Source organism: Theropithecus gelada, chromosome 5 (genome assembly GCF_003255815.1).
Source record: "Theropithecus gelada isolate Dixy chromosome 5, Tgel_1.0, whole genome shotgun sequence".
In the NCBI taxonomy this organism is placed as follows: domain Eukaryota; kingdom Metazoa; phylum Chordata; class Mammalia; order Primates; family Cercopithecidae; genus Theropithecus; species Theropithecus gelada.
This window is the reverse complement of record NC_037672.1, coordinates 23401957-23424910: the sequence shown is the minus strand read 5'-3', so window position 1 is coordinate 23424910 and position 22954 is coordinate 23401957. Positions and strand designations below refer to the sequence as shown.

At 34.9% G+C, this 22954-nt stretch overlaps 1 protein-coding gene across 1 annotated transcript in view; it reads left to right on the top strand.

The window, feature by feature from the left end:
* The window catches only part of DHX15 (DEAH-box helicase 15), a 57759-nt gene that overhangs the window by 21081 nt on the left and 13724 nt on the right, over positions 1–22954 (top strand). Inside the window, exons 4-8 of the mRNA XM_025384980.1 lie at positions 7492–7651; positions 8978–9196; positions 14498–14665; positions 21416–21502; positions 22432–22581. Of these exons, the coding sequence (XP_025240765.1) occupies positions 7492–7651; positions 8978–9196; positions 14498–14665; positions 21416–21502; positions 22432–22581 (784 nt within the window). The remainder of the gene's footprint in view (positions 1–7491; positions 7652–8977; positions 9197–14497; positions 14666–21415; positions 21503–22431; positions 22582–22954) is intronic.

Sequence of the window (22954 nt, the reverse complement as noted above, 5' to 3'; positions counted from 1 at the left end):
TTCCTGTTCTATACTGATGTTTGCCTCATACTTTTTAAAACAGCAACTATCAAAAGTCTAGCTTCACAAATATGACATCAAAAGGATTTATGGTCTACTTTTGAAACTCTGAACTACCAAAAACTTGTAGTTCCTGGGATGTCCTACATGTTGAACATGGAAAATAGTAAAACATTATGTTTTAAATCATTAAAATGAGAACATGTATATTCTAGGTGATCATTTAATGCATTTAACAGATGGAATCAACAGCTTACTCTACCATTTGAGTGACCTGTTTTTACCCAAAAAAGTAGTTTAATCTTCTTTTGGCTGCATAGACATTAAGGTTGTAAACAAGTCCAGGTGCTCATGCAAAGTACAGGCTCATGCCTGTAATCCCAATACTCTGGGAGGCTGAGGCAGGAGGATTGCATAAGTCCAAGAGTTCTGGGATGTAGTGTGCTAGTTTGGCATCCATATGGTAACTCCTTTGAGAGTGGGGACTACCAGGTTGCCCCAGGAAGTGTGAACCAGCCCAGGTTGGAAAATGAGCAGGTCAAAGCTGATCAGTAGTGGGATTGTATCTGTGAGTAACCACTGCTTTCCAGCCTGGGCAACATAGCAAGGCCTTGTCTCTTTAAAATATATACCTACATATATACATATGTTTCTTTATATATAGATTATATATATTTCTTTATATATATAAAGAAATTACTACACATAAATCTATTTAGGCATATTAATGCTGGTAAGCTTTTTTTTAAAATAGAGGCACTCATTTGGGTTGACTAGATTTCAGTGAGTTAATCTAAAAGATCAGTTGTAAATAGAAAAATTATACCTGGACATTTAAACAGAAGACCTATAGATTCATTTATTGTTAACATTAACCAACGCCATTTTGTTGAGTATGGGTCATTTGGAATTCCATTTAATTCTAAAGCTGGAATTTAAACTCAAACATTTAGAAAATACACAAGTTTTTCTGGAATTTAAGATAATTCAGTCTTTTGGAAGGCTTGATTTTTAGGCTCTTTTAAGTCTTTCAGAGTTGTCTCACAGATTTGATAGTTTTGTGTGTGTGTGAGATTCATCTTGTTCTAAACTTCTGAAACATACGACTTAGTGTTCATCTATATGACTCTCTTTTCTATGCTTGGGGTTTATCATTTCATGTCAGCTATAATTCCCTTGACTCAAGTGATGGAGACAGGGTTATGTATATATTCATTATGTTTCATAAAGTATATGGTTATCCCAAGGATTTATGAATTACATGGAGGCTAGTTTATGAGAGTGTGGTATAGAACTCTGTTTATTGAATATTTCCCAAGTGCCCGGCAGTTAGTATCCTGAGGACTTTATATATGTACATTGTTTTGTTTATTTTAAACAAGTTTTACCCTGTTCACATTTTTACAAAGGGAACATTACAGAAGAAATTGTCCAAGATCAGACAATAATAGGAAAACAGGGACTTAAACCCAGTTTTGTCTTGCAACAAGTATGTATTCTTAACCTCTGTGTGTTTTATTTCCTTCATCATCGTTCCTCATCGCTCCATGTAATTCTCTGAGTGTATTGTAAAGCTTTCCTAGGTAATATGGAAAACAGTAAACCTAATTACTTGGATTAAAAAGTGCCATTCATTTATAATAGATGCCTTTTTCAAGTTGCTTTATTTATGCTTTTTTAACTTTTATGTTCAGGGGTATGTGTGCAGGTTTGCTGTATGGGTAAATTGTTATAGGAGTTTGGTGTACAGATTTTTTTTTTGAGACAGTGTCTCACTCTGTTCCAGGCTGGAGTGCATTGACGCAATCTCAGCTCACTGCAACCTGTGCCTCCTGGGTTCAAGCGATTCGATTCTCTTGCCTCAGCCTCCCGAGTAGCTGGGGCTACAGGTGCACGCCACCACACCTTGCTAATTTTTGTGTTTTTTGATAGAGATGGGATTTCCCCATGTTGGCAGACTGGTCTTGAACTTTGACCTCAAGCGATTCACCTGCTTTGGCCTCCCAAAGTGCTGAGATTACAGGCTGGTGTACAGATTACTTTGTCACTCAGGTAATAAGCAGTTACCTGACAGGCAGTTTTTCTGATCCTCTTTCTCTTCCCACCCTCCACCCTCTGGTAGGCCCCAGTGTTTGTTGTTCCCTTTGTGTCTGTATTTCCTCAAAGTTGAGCTCCCACTTAGAACTGAGAACATGAGGTATTTGGTTTTCTGTTCTTGTGTTAGTTTGCTTAGGATAATGACCTTCAGCTTCATATAGGTTGCCACAAGAACATGATCTCATGTTTTTATGGCTGCATAGTATTCCATTGTGTATATGTGCTACTTTTGAAAACGAATTCTACTTTTGATGGACATGTAAGTTGATTCTTTGTCTTTGCTATTGTGAATAGTACTGCAGTGAATGTACACATGCCCGTGTCATTATGGTAGAAGGGTTTATATTCTGTATACCCAGTAATAGGGTTGCTGGGTCAACTGGTAATTCTATTTTAAATCTTTGAGAAGTTGCCAAACTGCTTTCCACAATGGCTGAACTAATACATTCCCATCAGCAGTGGATAAGCATTCCCTTTTCTCTACAACCTTGTTATTTTTTGACTTTTTAGTAGCCATGCTGACTACTAAAGTAGTCAGTGGTATCTTATTGTGGTTTTAAGTTGCTTTATTTTTAATGGCTGCATAGCATTTACGATTGTACCTTATTTAACAAATTCTATTGATGGAAACTCTTATTTGCAGTTTTTGCTATTATAAACATTTGCTGTCCTCAGTATCCTCTTACAAACTTGCACACACATTTTTTCACACACACACTTCTGTGAAATAAATTCCTTACTAGGGAAATTGTTTGGGTCATAGGGTATACTTGAATTTTATCAGCTTTTGGCAGATTGCCCTCCATAGAGATTTTTATACTCCTACCAGTAAGGAATGAGCAAATGAGCATCTGTTTCTTTACCCTTGCCAACTCAGCATTATAAAACTTTTTATCTTTGTCAATCTTGTAAGTGAAAAATGGGATCTCTTTATGGTTTTAATTTGCATTTATTTTCTGTGAAATTGAACATCTTTGTATATTAGCCATTTGTATTTCTTTTTGGAATCGGAGACTGGTGCTTTTTTCATCTCAGGATTTCTACGTAGTTGACAGCTGTTTTTAAGGTGCTATTTTAAAATGCGTCTCAGTTTCAGAGAATTTAAATTTGGCCAAATGTGCAGTATTATAAAATTGATAGAATTAGATGTCTCCTCATGCTTTGCCCATCTTCTGTAGTGGGTTGGCCTTTTTCTTATTGATTTGTAGGAGCTTATAACGGAGTTAGCACTTTGGATATAAGTTGCAATTTTTGCCCAGTTTGTCATCTATTTCTTTGCTTGATAACACTTCATAAAACACAAAGACTTGAAGTTTGTACACGTATTGAATTAACCATCTTTATGATGTCCAGGTTTTGCATCATACCCTGCCCAATGTTGTTTTAAATAATTTAATCCATGTATTTTACTATTTTGTTTTTGTTTTAAACATTTAACCAAGCTGGAATTTTACTGGGAGGGATCATAAGGTTTGAGGTAGGGATTTCTGGTTTTCATTTTAGAAAAATGATTTTTTGCCTTTCTGAGGCTTAGTTTATAATTTTTTGCAATGTTTCATAAAATATATATATACACACACACATATATATACACATACATATATAAATACAAAAATATAAATAAGTAATATATTTGCAGGATGTAATGTTTTACCATGGTTTGTTCAAATCAGAACTAGTGATGTGTTAGGTGTCGTCATCTTGCCAAGATCATAGTTGGCAGTTGGCTTGTAGTTATACTACGCCATCTACATGTATCTGTTGCAAAAAAGTACTTAAGCTGGGTTGATACTATACAGTACATTGGGTTTTTGGTATATTTTATTAGGCAGTCACAGTTGAAAAGCTGAACTGTTACATACTCCAAGGATGTTTTTGCTACTTTAGGCATCTACTTTAGGTAATCTGCTTCTTGTTTGATTTAGACTAGTGTTTCTTAAACTTTAGCAATCATCAGAATCACTTGAAAACTTGTTAGAACACAGATTGCTATGCCCCACCTTCAAATTTGCTGATTAAGTAGATCTGAGATGAGACTCAGGTTTTGTAGTTCTTACTGGTTCCCAGGTGATGCTAATAACTTTTTAAGGGAGTCTCTGCCCTAAAACAGTCGGAAAACACTGTAGATGGTAAGGCACCCAGTAAAGTGTAGAGTTTGACTATCCTGTGGCATTTTTGTTTATTAATTCGTTATTGAAACTTCAAACTTAAAATTTTACTCTTGTGACTCACTCCTTAGCCTGGATAATATTTCATTGCTACTAAGAAAGGTAGTAAAACTTGACTCTTACATAAAGGAAAATGGACTATAGTTTTTATCTCCACTACCTGGTTCTGCCTTCCCTGAGTTCTGTGTCAAGCTAGTTTTTTGTTGTTAAGCAGAGGGTTTCATGCATTTAACAGTATAGCAAATCATCAGGTACTGTTTCTATTTGTTTTTTTTAAGTGGCTTAAAATTAACATTCACTCCCAATTCTGAAGGTCAGAAGTTCAAAAACAGCATGTTGGCAGGCTAGTTCCAACTGGAGACTCTAAGGGGCAACAGTCTTTCATGAGTCTCTCCTAGCTTTTGGTGGTGGCTAACGGTCTTTGGCATTCCTTGGCTTGTAGCTTTATAACCACAGTCTCTGTCTTCATCTTCACATGGCTTTCCCTTTGTATTCAAATCTCGCTCTCTTTACATTTTATAAGGATACTGATCATTGGATTTAGGGCCCACTCTAAATTCAGGGTGATCTTTTCTGAAATTCATAACTTAATTACTTCTACAAAGACCCTATTTCTGAATAATGTCACATTGGTAGGTAACAGAGGTTAGGACCTGGGCATATCTTTCAAATACCTTTTTTTGCTATTAAATTTGTATATACAGTGTATTCCTTTATCTGGGACTTTGTGGAGAGTGTGTTAATGTAGTAGAGACTTAGGACTGAGAATCAGTACAGTCATACCTAGTCTTAGTAACTGGTTTTGGGAATCTGTAAAAGTTAACTATGGTTTTTTCGTTTTCTTCACTGGGAAAGAAGTAAGTTTGACTGTATTCTTGAGACCTTCCAAATTTTAAAATTTCATTTTTCTTGAAATTCTTCATTGCACAAACAGCAATATCCCATATTAACTGGTGATGCAAGAAGTAATTAAGTGCAGCACCTCATGGAATGGGATCACTGGGTGATGGTCAGTGGTGAAGAACCATTAAGAATTGTCTGTGGATGACAGAAGTTTTGGCCATTTAACTTAGTACTTGCAATATGCATAGTTAATAAAGCACAATAAAATATTTCCATTAATCTAACTTAAGTATTTATAGTCTGCCATCTGTAACATTTCTTCCCTTAGAAAAATAAAAAGGAATGTCTGTTGGTTATCTCTGCTCCATATTGTTGTGATTGGTTAAAGCTTGAGGAATGTGAGGAGAAAAAGGATCAAAATAAAGAAGGTGACTTTTAAAACCACTTTTAAGAAGTTTTCAACTTAAAGTCATATTTTGTCATTTCTGTGACTTTGTTCTCAAGTTTTTATTGTCTGAAGTTACAATGTATCTTACGATCTACTGAGGTCTTGTAGTTGGTGGCAGTTTGGTAATTATTGCCTGTGAATGCTTGAACTTGATCTAGCTGTACATATTTTCACCTCAAAGAATGTGAATTGTTGGGTCTGTATATACTGAGAGGATTTGCTAATTTAAATGCCTTCAAAAATATTAAATATCACACTATGATTCCATGTTGAAATGAGTACTGAGTATCAAGAGACTGGGAAATGGAGCAATAGGGTGTGAATACGCTAGTATTTGAGCAAATGTTGGAAGAGTAACCTATCCATTTTTTTTTGCCCTGCAAATCAACAGACAGCTCTATTGAAGCTAAGAGAGTTAACTCAAAATAGAGGAAGCTGTAATGTTCTGTTACTAAGATCATGTACAAGAGTATTGCCTATCTCATGTCTGTGATATATCGAAAGACAGGAAAAATTACCAAATGTCCTCAGATCAAAGAAATTTCAAAGCAGCTACGGGCTATAGTGTTGCTGATTCATACACTATACTTTACTGTCTTTAAGGCACTGAGTCATAGTTTAATTGGCAGTTTTTTCTTTCCTGGTCTTACATAAAATAACCTTATAGTTAATGCTGTTTGTCCCTCCCAGAAATGTGGTAGTTTATTTTTAAAAATATGACCAAGGACAAGAAGCATAAAGCATATAAATGAGTTAAGATGGATTTGTTTGCCAAAAGCTTTTTAAATTTAGAATTAAGTTTAGGTGAAATAAAGAGAATTCACTTCTTTTTGTGGTATACCATCAGTTTGCTGAACTTAATGCTCCAACGGATGGCATGAGCTTCATGGTCCATGAAAGATTCGGTTAGACTAATCATAAAAAGAGCCAAAATGGTGAAATCATAAATGATGGCTTCAGATTTTTAATACCATTTTTAAATCTGTAAATAAAATAATGGGTTTTTAATCTAACTGAATGAGCTGTGACTTAAGCATCTAAAGGCATACTGTGTTTTGTCCAGGTGCCAAAAGGAAAATAGTTTTTTTTCATAGTGACAGCAGTAACCAGAGTGGAATGGACAGGAGATAGCTGACCCCTACAAAGTTATACAACCTTGACCCTTGATCTCATTGTCTTCATTCTTACGTGGCACCTCTCTTGTGATAACTGGAGTCCATATTAGCTGCCTTCACTTGAGCCATCCCTAACTAAGCCTGGTTTCCCTTTTTGGTTCATTGATCAATCTGACATCATTTGTTATTTATCTTCCATTTATGTATCAGCATTTCTTTAGTGTAGATGCTGCCCCTCAGTCCCACTTCTTTTATTAATAAATTCCTTTTGTGTGTTAAGATTATTTCTTTGGGATGGGAGGAAGATGGCAGACTCAAGCGCTGTCAGCCCTTTTGAACCAAGAGCCTGGTGTTAGCTTATTAAGTAAGGAATTGTTAAGGCTTAACAAAAAATGTTTATTTGCATGTGGTAACATTTTAGTAGTGTGACATGAAGCAACTTAAAATGGTTTATTAGTTTGTTTTGTATGTTGAGTATTTGTATGTTTTTAAACGGTTTAAGAAATTGAAAATGATGAATTTTGCCTTGGCATTTGTGTGAAACCGTGTGATCGTTACGTTCCATAATCGGTCATAAAGTCTTCCCAGTACATTTCAGTATTATATTTTTCAAGAATTGATAATGCATATTGTGTTTGGTTGTATACTCTTAAAAAAGATTTTCTTGAAACTTAATTTTGCAATTGATCGTGAAACAGTAGCACATTTGTTTGGGGCAGAAGTTTAGTTTTAATATGTCTTTGCATTTCATTTTTGTCACGAAGTTTGGTTTTAAAATGACCTAAAGGAACCTTTAACCAACATGTTCTTTGGAATATAGGTATATGACTGATGGGATGTTACTTCGTGAAGCTATGAATGATCCCCTCCTGGAGCGTTATGGTGTAATAATTCTTGATGAGGCTCATGAGAGGACACTGGCTACAGATATTCTAATGGGTGTTCTGAAGGAAGTTGTAAGACAGAGATCAGATTTAAAGGTGAAGTAATATCTTCTCTCCATTTAATTATATATGTGTGTATATGGGCATAAAAATGGGGAATACATACTGATCAATAACGAACTGTAAGAAATCACCTGTAAAAGAAGGAACTAGTAAGTACCTTCTTGTTTTGTTTCTGCTTTGCTGTGTCTTCATTTTAGACTTTAAGTATATTTCTCCCCCTTTTTAGTAATGCATTTTTAAGCCAAATCTTCTCAATTTCTTACCCACCTAGTTCTTTTATAATCTAATAACATATATGTGTAACTGCGCTACTCACTCTACCCTTCATTAAGTACAGAGGCCCCCTTTACTTAAGGATTAAATCTTTGTCCCTCAGATCCATGTCCTTGTCTCATCACAAACACCCATTGTAACTTAATAGTGTTGGAGAGTGGAAATAACTATACATAGGACAGGCAGCTCCTTAGAAATGTAGTCGCTTACCCTAGTGTATTACTACTTTTCTCCATACCACATGTACCTTGGCCACTGTTACTATGTTAAGGGCCTAAAACTATTTTTGACATTTTTGTCCCCCAAAGTCTATGAAGTTCACCTTTTTGCTGTGTTGTGTGTGTATACTATTCATTAGAATGTAGACTCATCCCTTGTTGATATGTGTGTTATAGAAGGGTTCATAGCCTGGCAACAGAGCGAGACTCTATCTCAGAAACAAACAAACAAACAAGGGTTCAGCACTGGCAAGAAAGATTCTGGGTCTTTAGGAAAAAAATTGAGACCTGAGCATGTTTTTGTTTATAAAAATTAGATCAATGCTTTAAAAAATATATTTAAAGAATAATGTGAGTACTGTCATTATTTATTAAACTTGCTGTGCTACCAAGGTTTTAGTGAGAACCTGAAAGTAGAAATTAAGAACTCTAGTGAAACATTTTATGGAGGAACCTTCTTTTTATATCTGGTCCACTGATTTTTGTTTGTTTGTTTGCATTTTCTTTCTGTTTTTCCCTATTTGCAAAGTTTTGTTTTAATAATGGTAGCAGTAATTATCCTACATATTAATGTTTTCTTTTACCAATCTGAATTACATATAATTTTATAAAATCTGATTTTTAAGGTATTTTATGAAGAAATACTGTAGTTTATGCATTTATTTTTTTTCTAAATTTTTAAAAATGTAAATAACTTTTACTATAGTTCAGTCATTATGTATTTGATTTTTCATTTACACTTTATTTGAAGGTTTTCATGGGCTTTTTAATAGCTGATATATACATAGAATAGTGAATATTACTATACTTTTAAGACCGCATAAGAACCCTTGAAGACAGCTTCAAGTAATTTACTGTTTTCTTTCAGGTTATAGTTATGAGCGCTACTCTAGATGCAGGAAAATTCCAGATTTACTTTGATAACTGTCCTCTCTTAACTATTCCTGGGCGTACACATCCTGTTGAGATCTTTTATACTCCAGAACCAGAGAGAGATTATCTTGAAGCAGCAATTCGAACAGTTATCCAGATTCATATGTGTGAAGAGGAAGAGGGAGATCTTCTTCTTTTCTTAACTGGTCAAGAGGTATTGTTTTAATTTTCTTCATTATTTAGCTTTTGACATACTGTTTCTAATATGCAGCAACTTTAATCATAAGAACATGGCATGTTAATCATTTTTTTTATTTCAATGTTCTTCAACCTGATTATATTAATATGTAAAATATATAACCCCCTTTATCTGTATACTATAGGAATACTTTTATATACCACTAGAGTTTGTGTTATAGCTAATTATTGTTTAAGATTTTGCAATTGCAGTTTAGGAGATCCGTGGGATACAATTGGTATTATGCTGAGGCATGAATTTGCATCATAGCTGCTTTGAAATCAGGTTATCCTCATACAGTTATTTAGCTTGTGAGTGAACTTGGGTGCCTATTCATCGTCAAAACACTTCAGTTTGGTTTTGTCTTCCCATATGCTCATGAAGGTTGGAAAGGATGACTAAAAGTTCTTAGTTAGAATTTACTTCATTTAAAATTGTATTCTCAGATGTAGCATTTCTAAGCTTATTTTCAATAGGGTGTTTATAGGTGTGCTTTGGAATTCTTGAATGGCTAAATAAATTCAGAAGCTATTTGGATAATACAAAGTTTTAAAAAGGCTTTTACGAAAGGGTTTTTCTTTTTCTTTTTTGGGGTAAGAGGGAGGACAGAGTCTCTCTCTGTCACCCAGGCTGGGGTGCAGTGGCATGATTATCGGCTCACTGCAACCTCTGCTTCCCAGGTTCAAGTGATTCTCTTGCCTCAGCCTCCCAAGTAGCTGGGCTCACAGGTGCCCACCATCACGCCTGGCTAGTTTTTTTATTTTTAATAGAGACAGGGTTTCACTATGTTGGCCAGGCTAGTCTCGAACCCTGGACCTCAGGTGATCTGCCCTTCTCAGGCTCCCAAAGTGCTGGGATCATAGGTGCAAGCCACCACACCCAGCCCCAAAATGCTTTTCTGATGGCATATGAACAGCAATGGTGGTATTGAGACTGTTGGGATAATCACTTTGTCCTCCTGTGTCTGGTCTCTCTAGTTTCTCACTTCCTCCAAAGTGCATAGTGTATTTTTATTTTTACTATTTTTGAGATGGAGTTTTGCTCTTGTTGTCCAGGCTGGAGTGCAGTGACGCGATCTTGGTTCACCACAACCACTGCCTTCCAGGTTTAAGTAATTCTCCTGCCTCAGCCTTCTCAGTAGCTGGGATTACAGACATGCACCACCATGCCCGGCTAATTTTGTATTTTTAGTAGAGATGGGGTTTCTCCATGTTGGTCTCGAACTCCTGACCTCAGGTAATCCACCTGCCTCAGCCTCCCAAAGTGCTGGTATTACAGGCGTGAACCACTGCGCCCAGCCATATTTTTATTTTTTAAATCAGTATTTAAAGTTGTCATCATATTCAGATAACATAAGCTTATTGAGATTCTATCAGAAATTTATCAAATGGCCTCATGGTTAAGGACCTGAAAGGTTTTTCTCTGAGACAGCTTTGTGCACTATTTTTTAACTGTGAATCCCACAGCTGGGGAAAGGAAGGGAGTAAGCCGAAGGGTTTTCAGATGTGTGCTAGAGTGTAAGTCTTTCATGAAATAAAATGCCACTCTAGTTGTCAACTGTTTATATGCATACCATTGCTTCTTTAAATTATCTTTAGGTTCCCAGTCTTGAATTTGTAGAGTTTTGGGGAGAAGGTAGCAGAAAACCTAATGTTTTGTTTACATTTCATTCGTTGTATTTAGTAATAGAGCTGGTCTAAAGTAAGTATTACCTTCTCATTTTTGTGAACCTTCGTTATTTTTACTTGGTAAGTTAAATGGTACTGTGAAATCAGTACTCCTTTCTTCATAAATTTGAATAGCTTCCATGAAATTGAGTAATCTTATAAAATTTTAAAACTGGTTTTTAAGAACATATTCTGACCACCTAAATAAAAGTGCTTCTATAGTCACCTAAGTTGATTTGGGAGGGAGAGAGAACAGTGTTGCCTAGATAGGAATTAGATAAGAGTGATTGTAATTAAATAATTTTTTATTTTTAATTTTGCTTAGTAAAATTCTTTTTCAGCATGCAGTGAGTTAATTGGTAAGGTCCAGATTAATTTACTAACATATTGCTGCTTTTGGAGTTAAAAATCTTTCCTCAAATAAAGAACTCCTGAACTGTCTTTATTCTTAGTATTGCTGATGACTAAGCAGATGGCTGCTGTTGGGACAGTGAAACTTCCTTTTCCTCCTCTACCTGTTTGTTTTTATATTCTGATGATGCAGATAAGTTTTGTGGCATTCTCAGCTGATAGTGTTGACTTTTTGGAAGTTTGGCAAACCTCAGGGAAAATTTTTAGTGCAAGTTTTAAAACTGTTTAGGACTTTATCTAAAAACATAAGTGTTATGGGATTTCTTCCACATTTTAGAGATGCCTTTATATCCTACATAGTCAACATTTTATTTTAGCTCCATGCATTCTTAGCAGATTGGGTAATCTAATCTCCAGCAAAGTTGGAATTGTCATTTTAAAATATTGGAATCACAAAGCAAACGTCTAATTAAAGCACGTAATTTTTAATGTGTGAAATCTGGATATTTTGTGATTTCTGACCATTTATTTTTCATATATATATACAGTAAAATTAAAATGCAGATACTCTTAAATGTTGGAAGCCTAGTTTTATATTATGTTCAAATATTTTTGAAGTTGGAGAGCTCTTAATTTTTTATTTGCATGCCAGCAGGGGGCATTCTAATCTAGATACAACGTTTGAAAGCAGTATTTTCAGAAAATATTTATTCACTTTGTTATGTTTTTTATTTAGATGAATAGCATCTACTTTCATTAGAAACTTGAGATTTCAAAGGGGGATGGATCTGTTAACACTGAATCTTTAATAGTAATTTTCTGTGTTGATTTTTGAGACAGATAACCTTTAAGAAAACTGGTGTGTTTGAAATAAGTGAAAAGTAATTTATTTGTTCTTACTGTGTTAAGGAACTTTGTGTTTTTTGATACAGAAACACAGTTGGACATTAAAAAAAATATAAAGTAAACGTCCTAAAATTCTTCCTCACTCATTAGTATCGTTGTCCTTTGGGGGAAAAACGCAATTTGTTGACAAGGGTAGCTTCTGATTGGGTCATTTATTGGACAGGCTGCCTCGTATATAGTAAGCGTTTTACATACTTCTGGGTTTAATTGAATTAATACTCCAATAAAATTTGGAATACATTTGTCTGCAGTGCTGCCTTCCATTTTTAAGTTCCTTTGCCTCTCCCAGAGCTATCATACATAATCTGTCTCTCTCTTTTCTTCTGTCTTGGTATTCATTATGTCTCCTCTTGAATGCAAATGCCTTAGAATATAGTCATGTGTGACATAACAACATTTTGGTCAAGACAGACTTCTCAGATAGCCATGGTGCTGGTCCCATAAGATTATAATGGAGCTGAACGTAACCTTGCAACATAGCACAACACATTACTCACTGCTTTGTGGTGATGCTAGTTCAAACAAACCTACTTTGCTACCAGTTGTTTAAAAGTACTGTATAGCATGTACAATTATGTACAGTACATAATGATAATAGGACATTGTTAGTGGTTTATGTATTTACTACATGTTTTATCATTATTTTAGAGTGTTCTCCTTCGACTTAAAAATGTTAACTGTAAAACAGGCTTAGGCAGGTCCTTCAGGAGATATTCTAGGAGAAGACATTGTTATCACAGGAGATGACAGCTCTATGTGTGTTACTGGCCTTTGAAGACCTTCCAGTGGGCTAATATGTAAAGTTGGAAGATAGTGATATTGATGATCCTGACTCTGTGGGGGTCTAGGTTAAGTGGGTGTTTGGGTCTTTTAACCAAAATGTTTAAGAAGTTGAAAAAGTAAAAAATTTTAAATTAGAATAAAGCTTATAGAGTAAGGATATAAAGAGAAAATACTTTTGCACAGCTGTACAGCGTGTTTGTGTTTTAAGCTAAGTGTTACTACAAAACAGTCAGTTAAAAAAATTAAAGTTCGTAAAGTTAAAAAGTTGCAGTAAGCTAAGGTTAATTTATTGAAGAAAGAAAAATGTATCAAAAGAAAATACATTTTAAATAAATTTTGTGTAGTCAAAACGTACAGCGTTTATAAAGTCTACAGTTGTGTACAGAATGTCCTAGGCCATCACATTCACTGAGTACTCACTCACAGCAGCTTTCAGTCCTGCAGACTTCATTCATGGCAGATATCCTATACGGGTGTACTGATTTTTACCTTTTTTTTTTGAGACGGAGTTTCGCTCTTGTTGCCCAGGATGGAGTGCAATGGCGCAATCTTGCCTCACCGCAACCTCTGCCTAACTGGTTCAAGCGATTCTCCCGCCTCAGCCTCCCAAGTAGCTGGGATTACAGGCATGTGCCACCACACCCAACTAATTGTGTGTTTTTAGTAGACATGTGGTTTCTCTATGTTGGTCAGGCTGGTCTCAAACTCTCGACCTCAGGTGATCCGCCTGCCTCGGCCTCCTAAAGTGGTAGGATTACAGGCGTCAGCCACCATGCCTGGCAATTTTTATCTTTTATACCATATTTTTACCATGCCTTTTCTTTGTTTAGATGAACAAACACTTCCCATTGTGTTACAGTTGCCTACTGTATTCACTTAAGTAACATGCTCCTCAGGTTTGTAGCCTAGGAGCAATAGGCTATACCATCTAGGTTCATGAATACACTAGAATGTTTACACAACAACAGAGTCGCCTAACAGATTTCTCAGAACATATTCCTGTCATTAAGCAACGTGTGACTGTAGTTTTCTGAGAAAAAAAATTGTAGCTGCTCTAAGACATTTGGGTTAGCCTAGTTCTTAAATGTCTGTGTTGATACTGTAAAGGTGTTTGTTCTCATTAGGCACAATGAAGCAAATCTTCCATATAATTGCATTAGTGATACGTGACATTAAAGCCTAATTGGCTTATTTAAAATGTCTAGCACATCAATTTCTTTTAGATTGTGAAAATTGAAAAGGTCATAAGTGCATTTAAATATTCCTGGGTGAGAAATTTCAATTTTAGTACAATTTGTTGAGAATTAATTAGGAAATCTGACTCTTAAGAAAAGGGGTGTGGAATGCAAATAAGGCAGTTATATATTCATTTGAATACAAAAATGAAAGTTTCTTGGATTGTTTTGGAAATCTCGTTGAAATTTGCTAAATTAGTTTGGTTACTAAATTGAAAATAGGGTATCTATGAAGTGAAAGAGGATGGCATACATAAAATAGACTGCATAGAACTGTGATTATAGTAAATAAAAATGTTTCAGTATTCGTTTTTAGACTCACTTTTATTTTGTAGGAAATTGATGAAGCCTGTAAGAGAATAAAGCGTGAGGTTGATGATTTGGGCCCTGAAGTTGGTGACATTAAAATCATTCCATTGTATTCTACACTTCCACCTCAGCAGCAGCAACGCATTTTTGAGCCTCCACCTCCCAAAAAACAGAATGGAGCAATTGGAAGAAAGGTAACATTAGAAATGTTCTTTATAAACATTTCACTAATAATGAAAGAATTATTTATGATATACAAACTTCATTCAGTTATAAAGGACTAAGTTGTGGGTGATTATGATCTAGGTTTGTACAACAAAATAATACCCATTTGTAGGGTTCTGCATCTCTCTTGACCCTAAAGTAAGAATGGGTACTGCTTCTCCTAGGTAGTCCCTCCTTAGCAAATGGAAGATTCGTTAGAATGGGTTAAGAAAAGAGGATGTTGGCCAAGTACTGTCTTTTCTTCTATTAAATCACTTGGTATAAAGTAAGCACTTTTTCTTTGGTGCCTTGGCCTTCTGCCCATAATTTTCTTTAAGGCTTCACCAAGTAATAATGTCTACAGGTGGGAAATGTTGACTCTGTGCAGACATCTAATAACAGTAGCACTGTTTTGGCCGGGCGTGGCGGCTCATGCTTGTAATCCCAGCACTTTTGGGAGACCGAGGTGGGCAGATCACGAGGTCAGGAGTTTGAGACCAGCCTGACCAACATGGTGAAGCTCTGTCTGTGTTGAAAATAAAAAAAAATTAGCCAGTCATGGTAGTGCATACCTGTAATCCCAGCTACTCAGAAGGCAGAGGCAGGAGAATCACTTGAACATGGGAGACAGAGTTTGCAGTGAGTTGAGACCGTACCACTGCGCTCCAGCCTGGGCAACAGAACGTGACTCCATCTCAGGAAAAAAAAAAAAAAAAGGTAGCACTGATCACACTGCATAACTACGTGAGTTCCTTAAAGGCAGAAGCTTCATCTAGATCCTGTCACACAGACAGGAACAAGGTTATTTCAGCCCTATTTCTGAGATACTTTGCTGAGGGGTTGGGAAGACATCCTGGTTCCAGTTTGAAACAGCAGCTGGGCTTTTATTTATTTTTTAAGATTTGGGAGTCCTAATAGAGTCTTTGAAAATAAGATTGCACAGTTTTATTAAAAGGTTTAAATCACTTGAACAGTGGAGTCAACTAGACTTTTAAACCTACCCATGTATTAGGTTACATAATAGCTGCATGTGAATTTTGGTAAGATTTTCTTAATTTGTGATCCTAGTTTTTTCATTTTTTAAAGCTGTTACTTTGATCCCTTGGGACGATTGTCAAGGATTAAGTTTGACGTATACAAGATACTTATGTACAAGGCTTTTGTGGCAGCTGCTATAAGTTTCTTCAGTTTATTTATATTGAAAAAAGTCTTACCTGAACTTTTTACTCACCTCATTTACTTGTTAGTCAAAATCGAAATTTGTTGCTTTCTTATTTCTGTATTGAGGACTAACACACCCACAACTTCTTTTGTGATTTTTTTTCCCAGTATCTTAGCTAATTTTTTGATGATTACTGAAAAATTATGAATCATAAACACAACTGTGATTATTTTTTACATGGCCATATAAAACTTAAATGAACAAAGTATGTTTCTCAAATTGAAAGAATTCACTGAGTGGATGTGCAGTAGCAGCCTAGTGTAATATAAATAAACAGGGATTGATAGAAATATTAAAAAAAAACAAAACAGCTTTTGAGTTTTTCATAGATCATCAAGTGTAATAAATTTGACTTTTAGAAAATAGTCTAATCATAGCTTCATAATGTTGAACTTTTAATTATTTTTTGCCTGTCTCTAGAACATGTTAAAATATTTTTTTCATGTTACCTTACGTGTATTCTGAACTTTGGGGAAAACTTGTCATTTTAAGTGATAGTTTTAATATATAATTTTGAAGCTGATTTATGGACTAGAAAGTGCTTTATTCTCTGTGGGCCTAATTTTAGCTTGATTCCTCATCAGCAGAAATATATATCTATATATATAGAGAGAGAGAGAGAGAAAAATATGTCTTAAATATTTATATAATAAACAGAAGTTAATGCACCCTTCAGGCAGAGCCTTTATTATTATTATTATTTTTAAAACAGCATGGGGTCTCACTATGTTGCCAGGACTGGTCTTAAACTCCTGGGTTCAATCAGTCCCCACTCCTGGGCCTCCCAAAGTGCTGGGACTATAGGCGTGAGCCACCAGGCCTGGCCCTCAGCCTGCCTGTTTTTCATTTGTCTTGAAATCATGTGTACTTTGTATATCTGTATTTGTTTTATTTTTGAAATGTTGTGTTTGTTTGCCATTGAGTGAAATTGGTGTACAACAAAGATGTCCCGTTTTTGCCTCCTTTTGTGTACTTCTCATTTCATTGAGTTCTACTTTGAGAAATATGGGCCCATATTTACTACAGTTACACATCTGAGCTCTTGCTGTCTTAAGCCTTTGAAGTAAATTAAGGTTTTTGTTTCTGTTTTGCTTTTTGTGTTTTAAATCCTTAGGATGCTGAGGAGAATTTTGTCTTATTGAAAAGAGTGACTCAGCAATGGCTGGATATGTGATGATGGCCACAGTTGGTGATGGGCTCACTCTGAGGACTGATCATGAGCTTGTATTTCAGAACTAAGAGCTATAATGCCACTTTGCCATCCAGTGATGGTGTTTCAGCCAAAGCTGTAGGACCTCTTGCTGGGAAATCATGTTATCCTTACCTTGAGTCAATTTCATCTTAGAGATTGAGACGAGCACTGATGTAGCTTCCCTGGACAGTCCTAGGGAGAGTAAAGGAAGACTTCCTTGGCAGTTGCTGCATCATTTTCATTAGGAGGAAGAACATTCTGAGGTGCAGCATGTTAAGCACAAATTTAAAGTTTTCATACAAAGCTAACTTATAGAGGAGGGATCTATACAAGTTTTACTGTTCATATGTAATTTTAAACTTACTGTTTGCATCTAATTGTGAAAAACAAAATATTTGATTTTTTTGTTACACTGTTGATTCTAATATAAGGATAGTAGCTAGCATAAAGCAAATATATAAAAGTATTGAAAGTTTTTGAACAAATAAAATATTTAATATGATATTTTAATTTCCATCAAATTGTGAGTCTGTATAACTTTATATTTGAGTACCTTTTCTAAGGCAGTGCCATTTCTTATTTCTCACTCTTAGTTTATGCAAAATAGATTTTATAACTTGATTGTGATACTAATAAAACAGTAACCTTTTAAACATGTTACAGTACTAATGGTGAACGATTTCAAGTTTTTAGCAATCAAGAAAGGTTGAGAATGCAACATATATTAATACGAAAGTAGATATTTTTACCTCTTGGTAATTTTTGAAGTTTATTGAAGTATTTGACTAAGTTAAAAGTTATAGTAATTCTTTACATGCATTCAAGTTTACTCTTCAGTGGATAACTTCTCTGCATTTCTTGACTGAGACATACAATTGTTATTTTATGGATTTGGTTGTTACTAAAATACCACTATAATTATTTTTTAAATATTTAGTTTTCACAAATTTTGTTCATACAAATAGCTGACTTTTCTATAGTTTATCCTGCATTTTGCTAATTAATACGATTCAGAGCATCAATTGCTCAGTAAAAAAGAGAAATGGCCCTTATGGAGATGGTTCTATAGTTTTAAAGAGAGACTTGATGATCCAGGGTCTGAAGATAGCTTACTGTGGTGCTGCTGGGACGTTTATAAGCAAATAAGTTGATGTCCTTGTATTGGAGACCCCCACAGAGTTCCCTGGGGACTAAAAATCCAAATTAGTTTAAACTAAATGCATTATTGTGTCCAGACAGTATTCAGGTAGGGCAAATGAAGTACTGCGAGTTCTGCTCTGAAGTGGAGTTATTGGGGGTGGGGTGGGGGGTGGGAAAGTGGTTCTATTAGAAAAAAAGTAAGTTCTATTATAAGGCAGGTTATTGAGGGGGAAAATGGACTCTTAGCATGTCCTGACAGTGATGCCAAGCTTTTCACCATAGGGTCTGTTCCATATTAGTAAATGAAATTTGAACACTTTTTAAGGCTCTTTGAACACTTACTGCAGTGTTGCAGTCTAGAAAGCATGTAACAATTATATTGATTCTAACTGGTCATAATGTAAATCCCTTGACAAATTCAAGGTCATTTTGTCTCCTGATGGATTCCTGATTGTATAGTGTGCCATTTACAATTAGAACATGCTTAGGGCTTGCCTCACTCAATTGCTGAGGTTCCAAAGAAGCTTTTATCTTGTCATTTATTAGTTTGCTTTTGCATTTTGTGTGTGTGTGTGTGTGTATGTATGTATATTTAGCCTTAGCTATTTTTAGTCCTTGAGAAAGGCCTAAAACTTGTGCTTTTTTGTAAGGACTCAATTTAACACTTGTATTTTAGGGTTTGACTTTTGGCTGGCAATAGGCTCTTATTAATATCAATAATGACATGGGTTTGCCAAGTTGGCATAAATCATTTGATTCTTAAACACATGCAGAATCATGCATCCATGTCTTGTTAACTGTTACAGAATTTAATACACACAGACCCAGATAAAAGACATACAGGATGAAATTATTTTGTGGAGAAAAATTAAGTGTTTTTTTAATAATAGTAACTCTTTAAAGAATTGGTCACATCAGAAATTTTTATCACATTGTATTCTGTTCTAGAAGAAATATGTGACATGTATTTTTTGCCAGAATAACTTTTTAAAAAGTGATTTTCTTCATAAATATATTCAGAACCATGGTTTTCACCCCAGAATTCCAGAAAGCCAGAAGACGTCTTCTGTATTTACAGGCATGTAGTTGGTTCTGTATAGATTTGAGATAGGGTCTTAGTCTATTGCCTAGGGTGGAGTTCTGTGCCATGATCATAGCTTACTGCAGATTCAATCTCCTGGACTCAACCAGTCCTCCCATCTTAGCCTCCTAGGTAGCTGGGACTACAAGCATGTGCCACCATGCCTGGCTAATTTCTTTTAATTTTTTATAGAGGTGGAATTTTACTATGTTGTTCAGGCTTGTCTCAAACTCCTGGACTCAAATAATCCTCCTTGGCCTTTTTAAGTGCTGAGATTACAGATGTGAGCCACCATGCCTGGTCCATTCTGTATAGTTTATAGAATATTTCCACATCCTTACATAATTTATTCCCTACAACCCTGTGTTACGTAGACTAAGTAATATGCAAGTTATAAAAGGAGTACAAGCTTGGGGGTGTTAAAACCTTTCCACAGTTACTTAGCCACTCAGGTTGGATTGCTGTGTCTGCCAGTTATCTCTGAGTTCATCACTTCTTTAACTACGACAAACGGACTTTCTAGAAGAATATTAAATGCAGGTTATGCTTATTCAAGTTTCACCTGTTAACCTTATGTGTGGTGTTGTTTGCTTCAGTTCTAGCTGCTGATTATTTATCTAAATGTCCTGAAGAATGTATTTCAGCAACATCATGAAACCACTTGTCCTTCCTTATTCCTTTGCTAGTTGTCAGTCTTTTCAGCTGACAAATAAAAGGAAACATTTTGGTTTATTACTTGTAAATTATTCTGAAATACACTGATGGTAGATTGCTATTATGTTTTTAAATCCCTGAGGTTTCCTGCTAGTATTTTGGGAAGTCTACTACTTAGTAAATATGAAATCAGAAAATGAAACTGTTAATATTATTTTAAGTAAAATAGTGAATGCAGCAAAAGCATATGATTTTTTAAAGCTATTGATTTATAAAATTAAGTGTTTTTAAAATAAAATAGGGATAAATATAAATCTTTTCATTTTTTATATGTGTCCGTAGGCATTCCTGCCCACATGTGTTTTTTAAGATGGAACTTTAAGTGCCGTTTCCTTCTCTAATGAGTAGGTCTTAACCTTACCTTCAAGGACTATCCTAAATGCTGTTATTTTTCAGTAAAGCTTTTCTTGTCTTTGCTATGGAAGTAAACCTTTTTAAATTTCACAGTGTATCTTTGGTGCCACTCACACTTTCTATCCATGTCTAATCTTCCCTTACAAATGGTAAAAGCAGACTCCATTTGATTCATCTTCTGTATCAATTGCTTGCGTATACAGACATCTTCAACTTAATATCAGTAACCTGTTCCTGAAAATCAGATGTACTAAGTTAAAATGCTAATGAGGAATCCCCATTTCCCATTGTTTTAAAAGGAAAAAATTATATGTAACATCTTTCCCAAGTCCTTAACTAATTTTCTAAAACATATGTAATTTATAGTAAAACATGCACATACACAAAACAAGCTATCATATTAGTATGTAAATGCTTTAAACATTTCTGTCAATAAAAAAATTATGGTTCTTAACAGTTGCTTTGTATTATTTAATAGCATATTACATGTCATCCCTTTGAGATCATGCACTTAGCAAAATATTTACATTTGATTCTGCTGATCTGTCAGTTCTTACTGGATTATAACTTGAGGTTTTTCCCATGTGGCATTTTGTTTAAAATGTTGAGTTGAATTTTGGTGATATAAATAATGAAGTTTTCATTTTGAAAGATACACTTGTGGAAATTTGAATACTAATTATAAGGGCTGTTTTATCAGACATTTTGTCAGGCATGTTATATTGCTTTATCAGTGTTTTTCTTTTTATGCTGTCAATTAATTTGATTAAGCAAAATGTAGCGCGGTTGAGTGATAACCTGAAGTAATTAATAGCTTTGTTGAGAAAGAAGTTGCTGTTGTGACGTAAACAAAATTTTGGTTTCTTAAATTTTAATTTACCTTTTTAAAGCATTGGCCATTGAAAATCAAATCATATTTCTAGTTTATTTGCTGGTTTGAAATTCCTTGTGTTATTGAAAGTTAATGGCTGATCTTTAACAGTCCTGTTAATTTTATTCGATATGTAATATAATTTATATACTGTATTTCTTAACAGGTAGTTGTGTCAACTAACATAGCAGAGACATCTTTGACAATAGATGGTGTGGTGTTTGTGATTGATCCTGGATTTGCGAAACAGAAGGTACATATTTAGTGGATACTTTATAAATTAGAGTTGGTTTAACAGTACTTACTACCCATTCATTTAATGGCTAAAATTTACCTTTCGGAATTATTTTCTTTTGTTTGATTTTCAGATTTCTGCTGTATGTTCTGGGTGGCTCTCAGAAATTAAGACACTGTTTAATATGTAATTCTAGGCTTTTTTTCCTTTTAGAATTGCTTTGATTTCTTTGTTTCAGTGTAGTGATGGTGGGTGTTTTGGCTTGTATATTCATTTAACAGTATGGGTTTAGTAATAAAGTACAGGATTTCCATCCCTGCAGTTCAGTCACTTATCCAACATTAGAGTTACTGCTGTCAACTAGGCACACTATTTGAAAACAGTACTATGTTACTCCTCTAGTTTAACAGTGCTGTGTACTAAATGAAGTGAAGTGCAAGTGAACTGGCTATTTAATAAATACATGTTTTATTTTTCAAGTATCTTTTGGATAAATTAATTACATTTTGTAGGCATATCATGTTATTGCTGGAAATTTTTTTCATTAAACAGTATCAGAGTAATAGTACCCAGAACATTGAGTTTTGAAAGTGAAGGTTTCTTTTTGGGCAGAATCCTTGACTGCCCAGCATATAAAAAGCAAGGAAAAAGGTCAGCCTGATAGAACTGAAATTATCTGAAATTAGGAGGAGTAAGGATTATATAAGCTGTCTGTGTGTTTGACAAGAAGTTTTTCATGTTAGTTTGAGTCTTTCAGATGATCGAATTAGAATGTCTAAAAGAACTTTAAGGTTCAGGATGATGGGTTGTCTATTGTAGCAGCATGATTTATGGCTATCAATATTTCTTTGTTTATTTTGGAATTAACTGTGGGCTTTGGATACTTCTGTTGGATCACAAGTTTGTGTTTGACTGAAGAAAGACTTGTGTTATTTCAATTCCAATAGGTCTACAATCCTCGAATCAGAGTTGAGTCCCTTTTGGTGACAGCTATTAGTAAAGCGTCAGCTCAACAAAGGGCTGGTCGAGCTGGACGTACCAGACCTGGAAAATGCTTCAGACTTTACACAGAGAAAGCTTATAAAACAGAAATGCAGGTATGGGGTATTGTTGTTTCCTGCCTATATGTTTAAAATGTTAAGTTGAATTTCTTACCAGAAGAAAATTGCCTTATTTACTTAATCTTGCCCTTTAGGATTAAAAGCTCCTTAGCTTTTCCAGGAGTGAAATGTATAGCATAATTAACTTAGGTAGTTGCACACCCCCTTATTCGAGGCTGATACATTCCAAGACCCCCCCCCCCCCACCATGCCTGAAAACTAGAATATGCTGAACCTTACTTATATATACTATGTATAAATATCTTTCTTTACAATTTCACTGATAGAAGATACATTCTTACTTTAGATGTGTGTGTTTTTGTTTTTTTTTTTTTCTTTCCTTACTAGGTTTCAACTTCTTTTCTTTCCT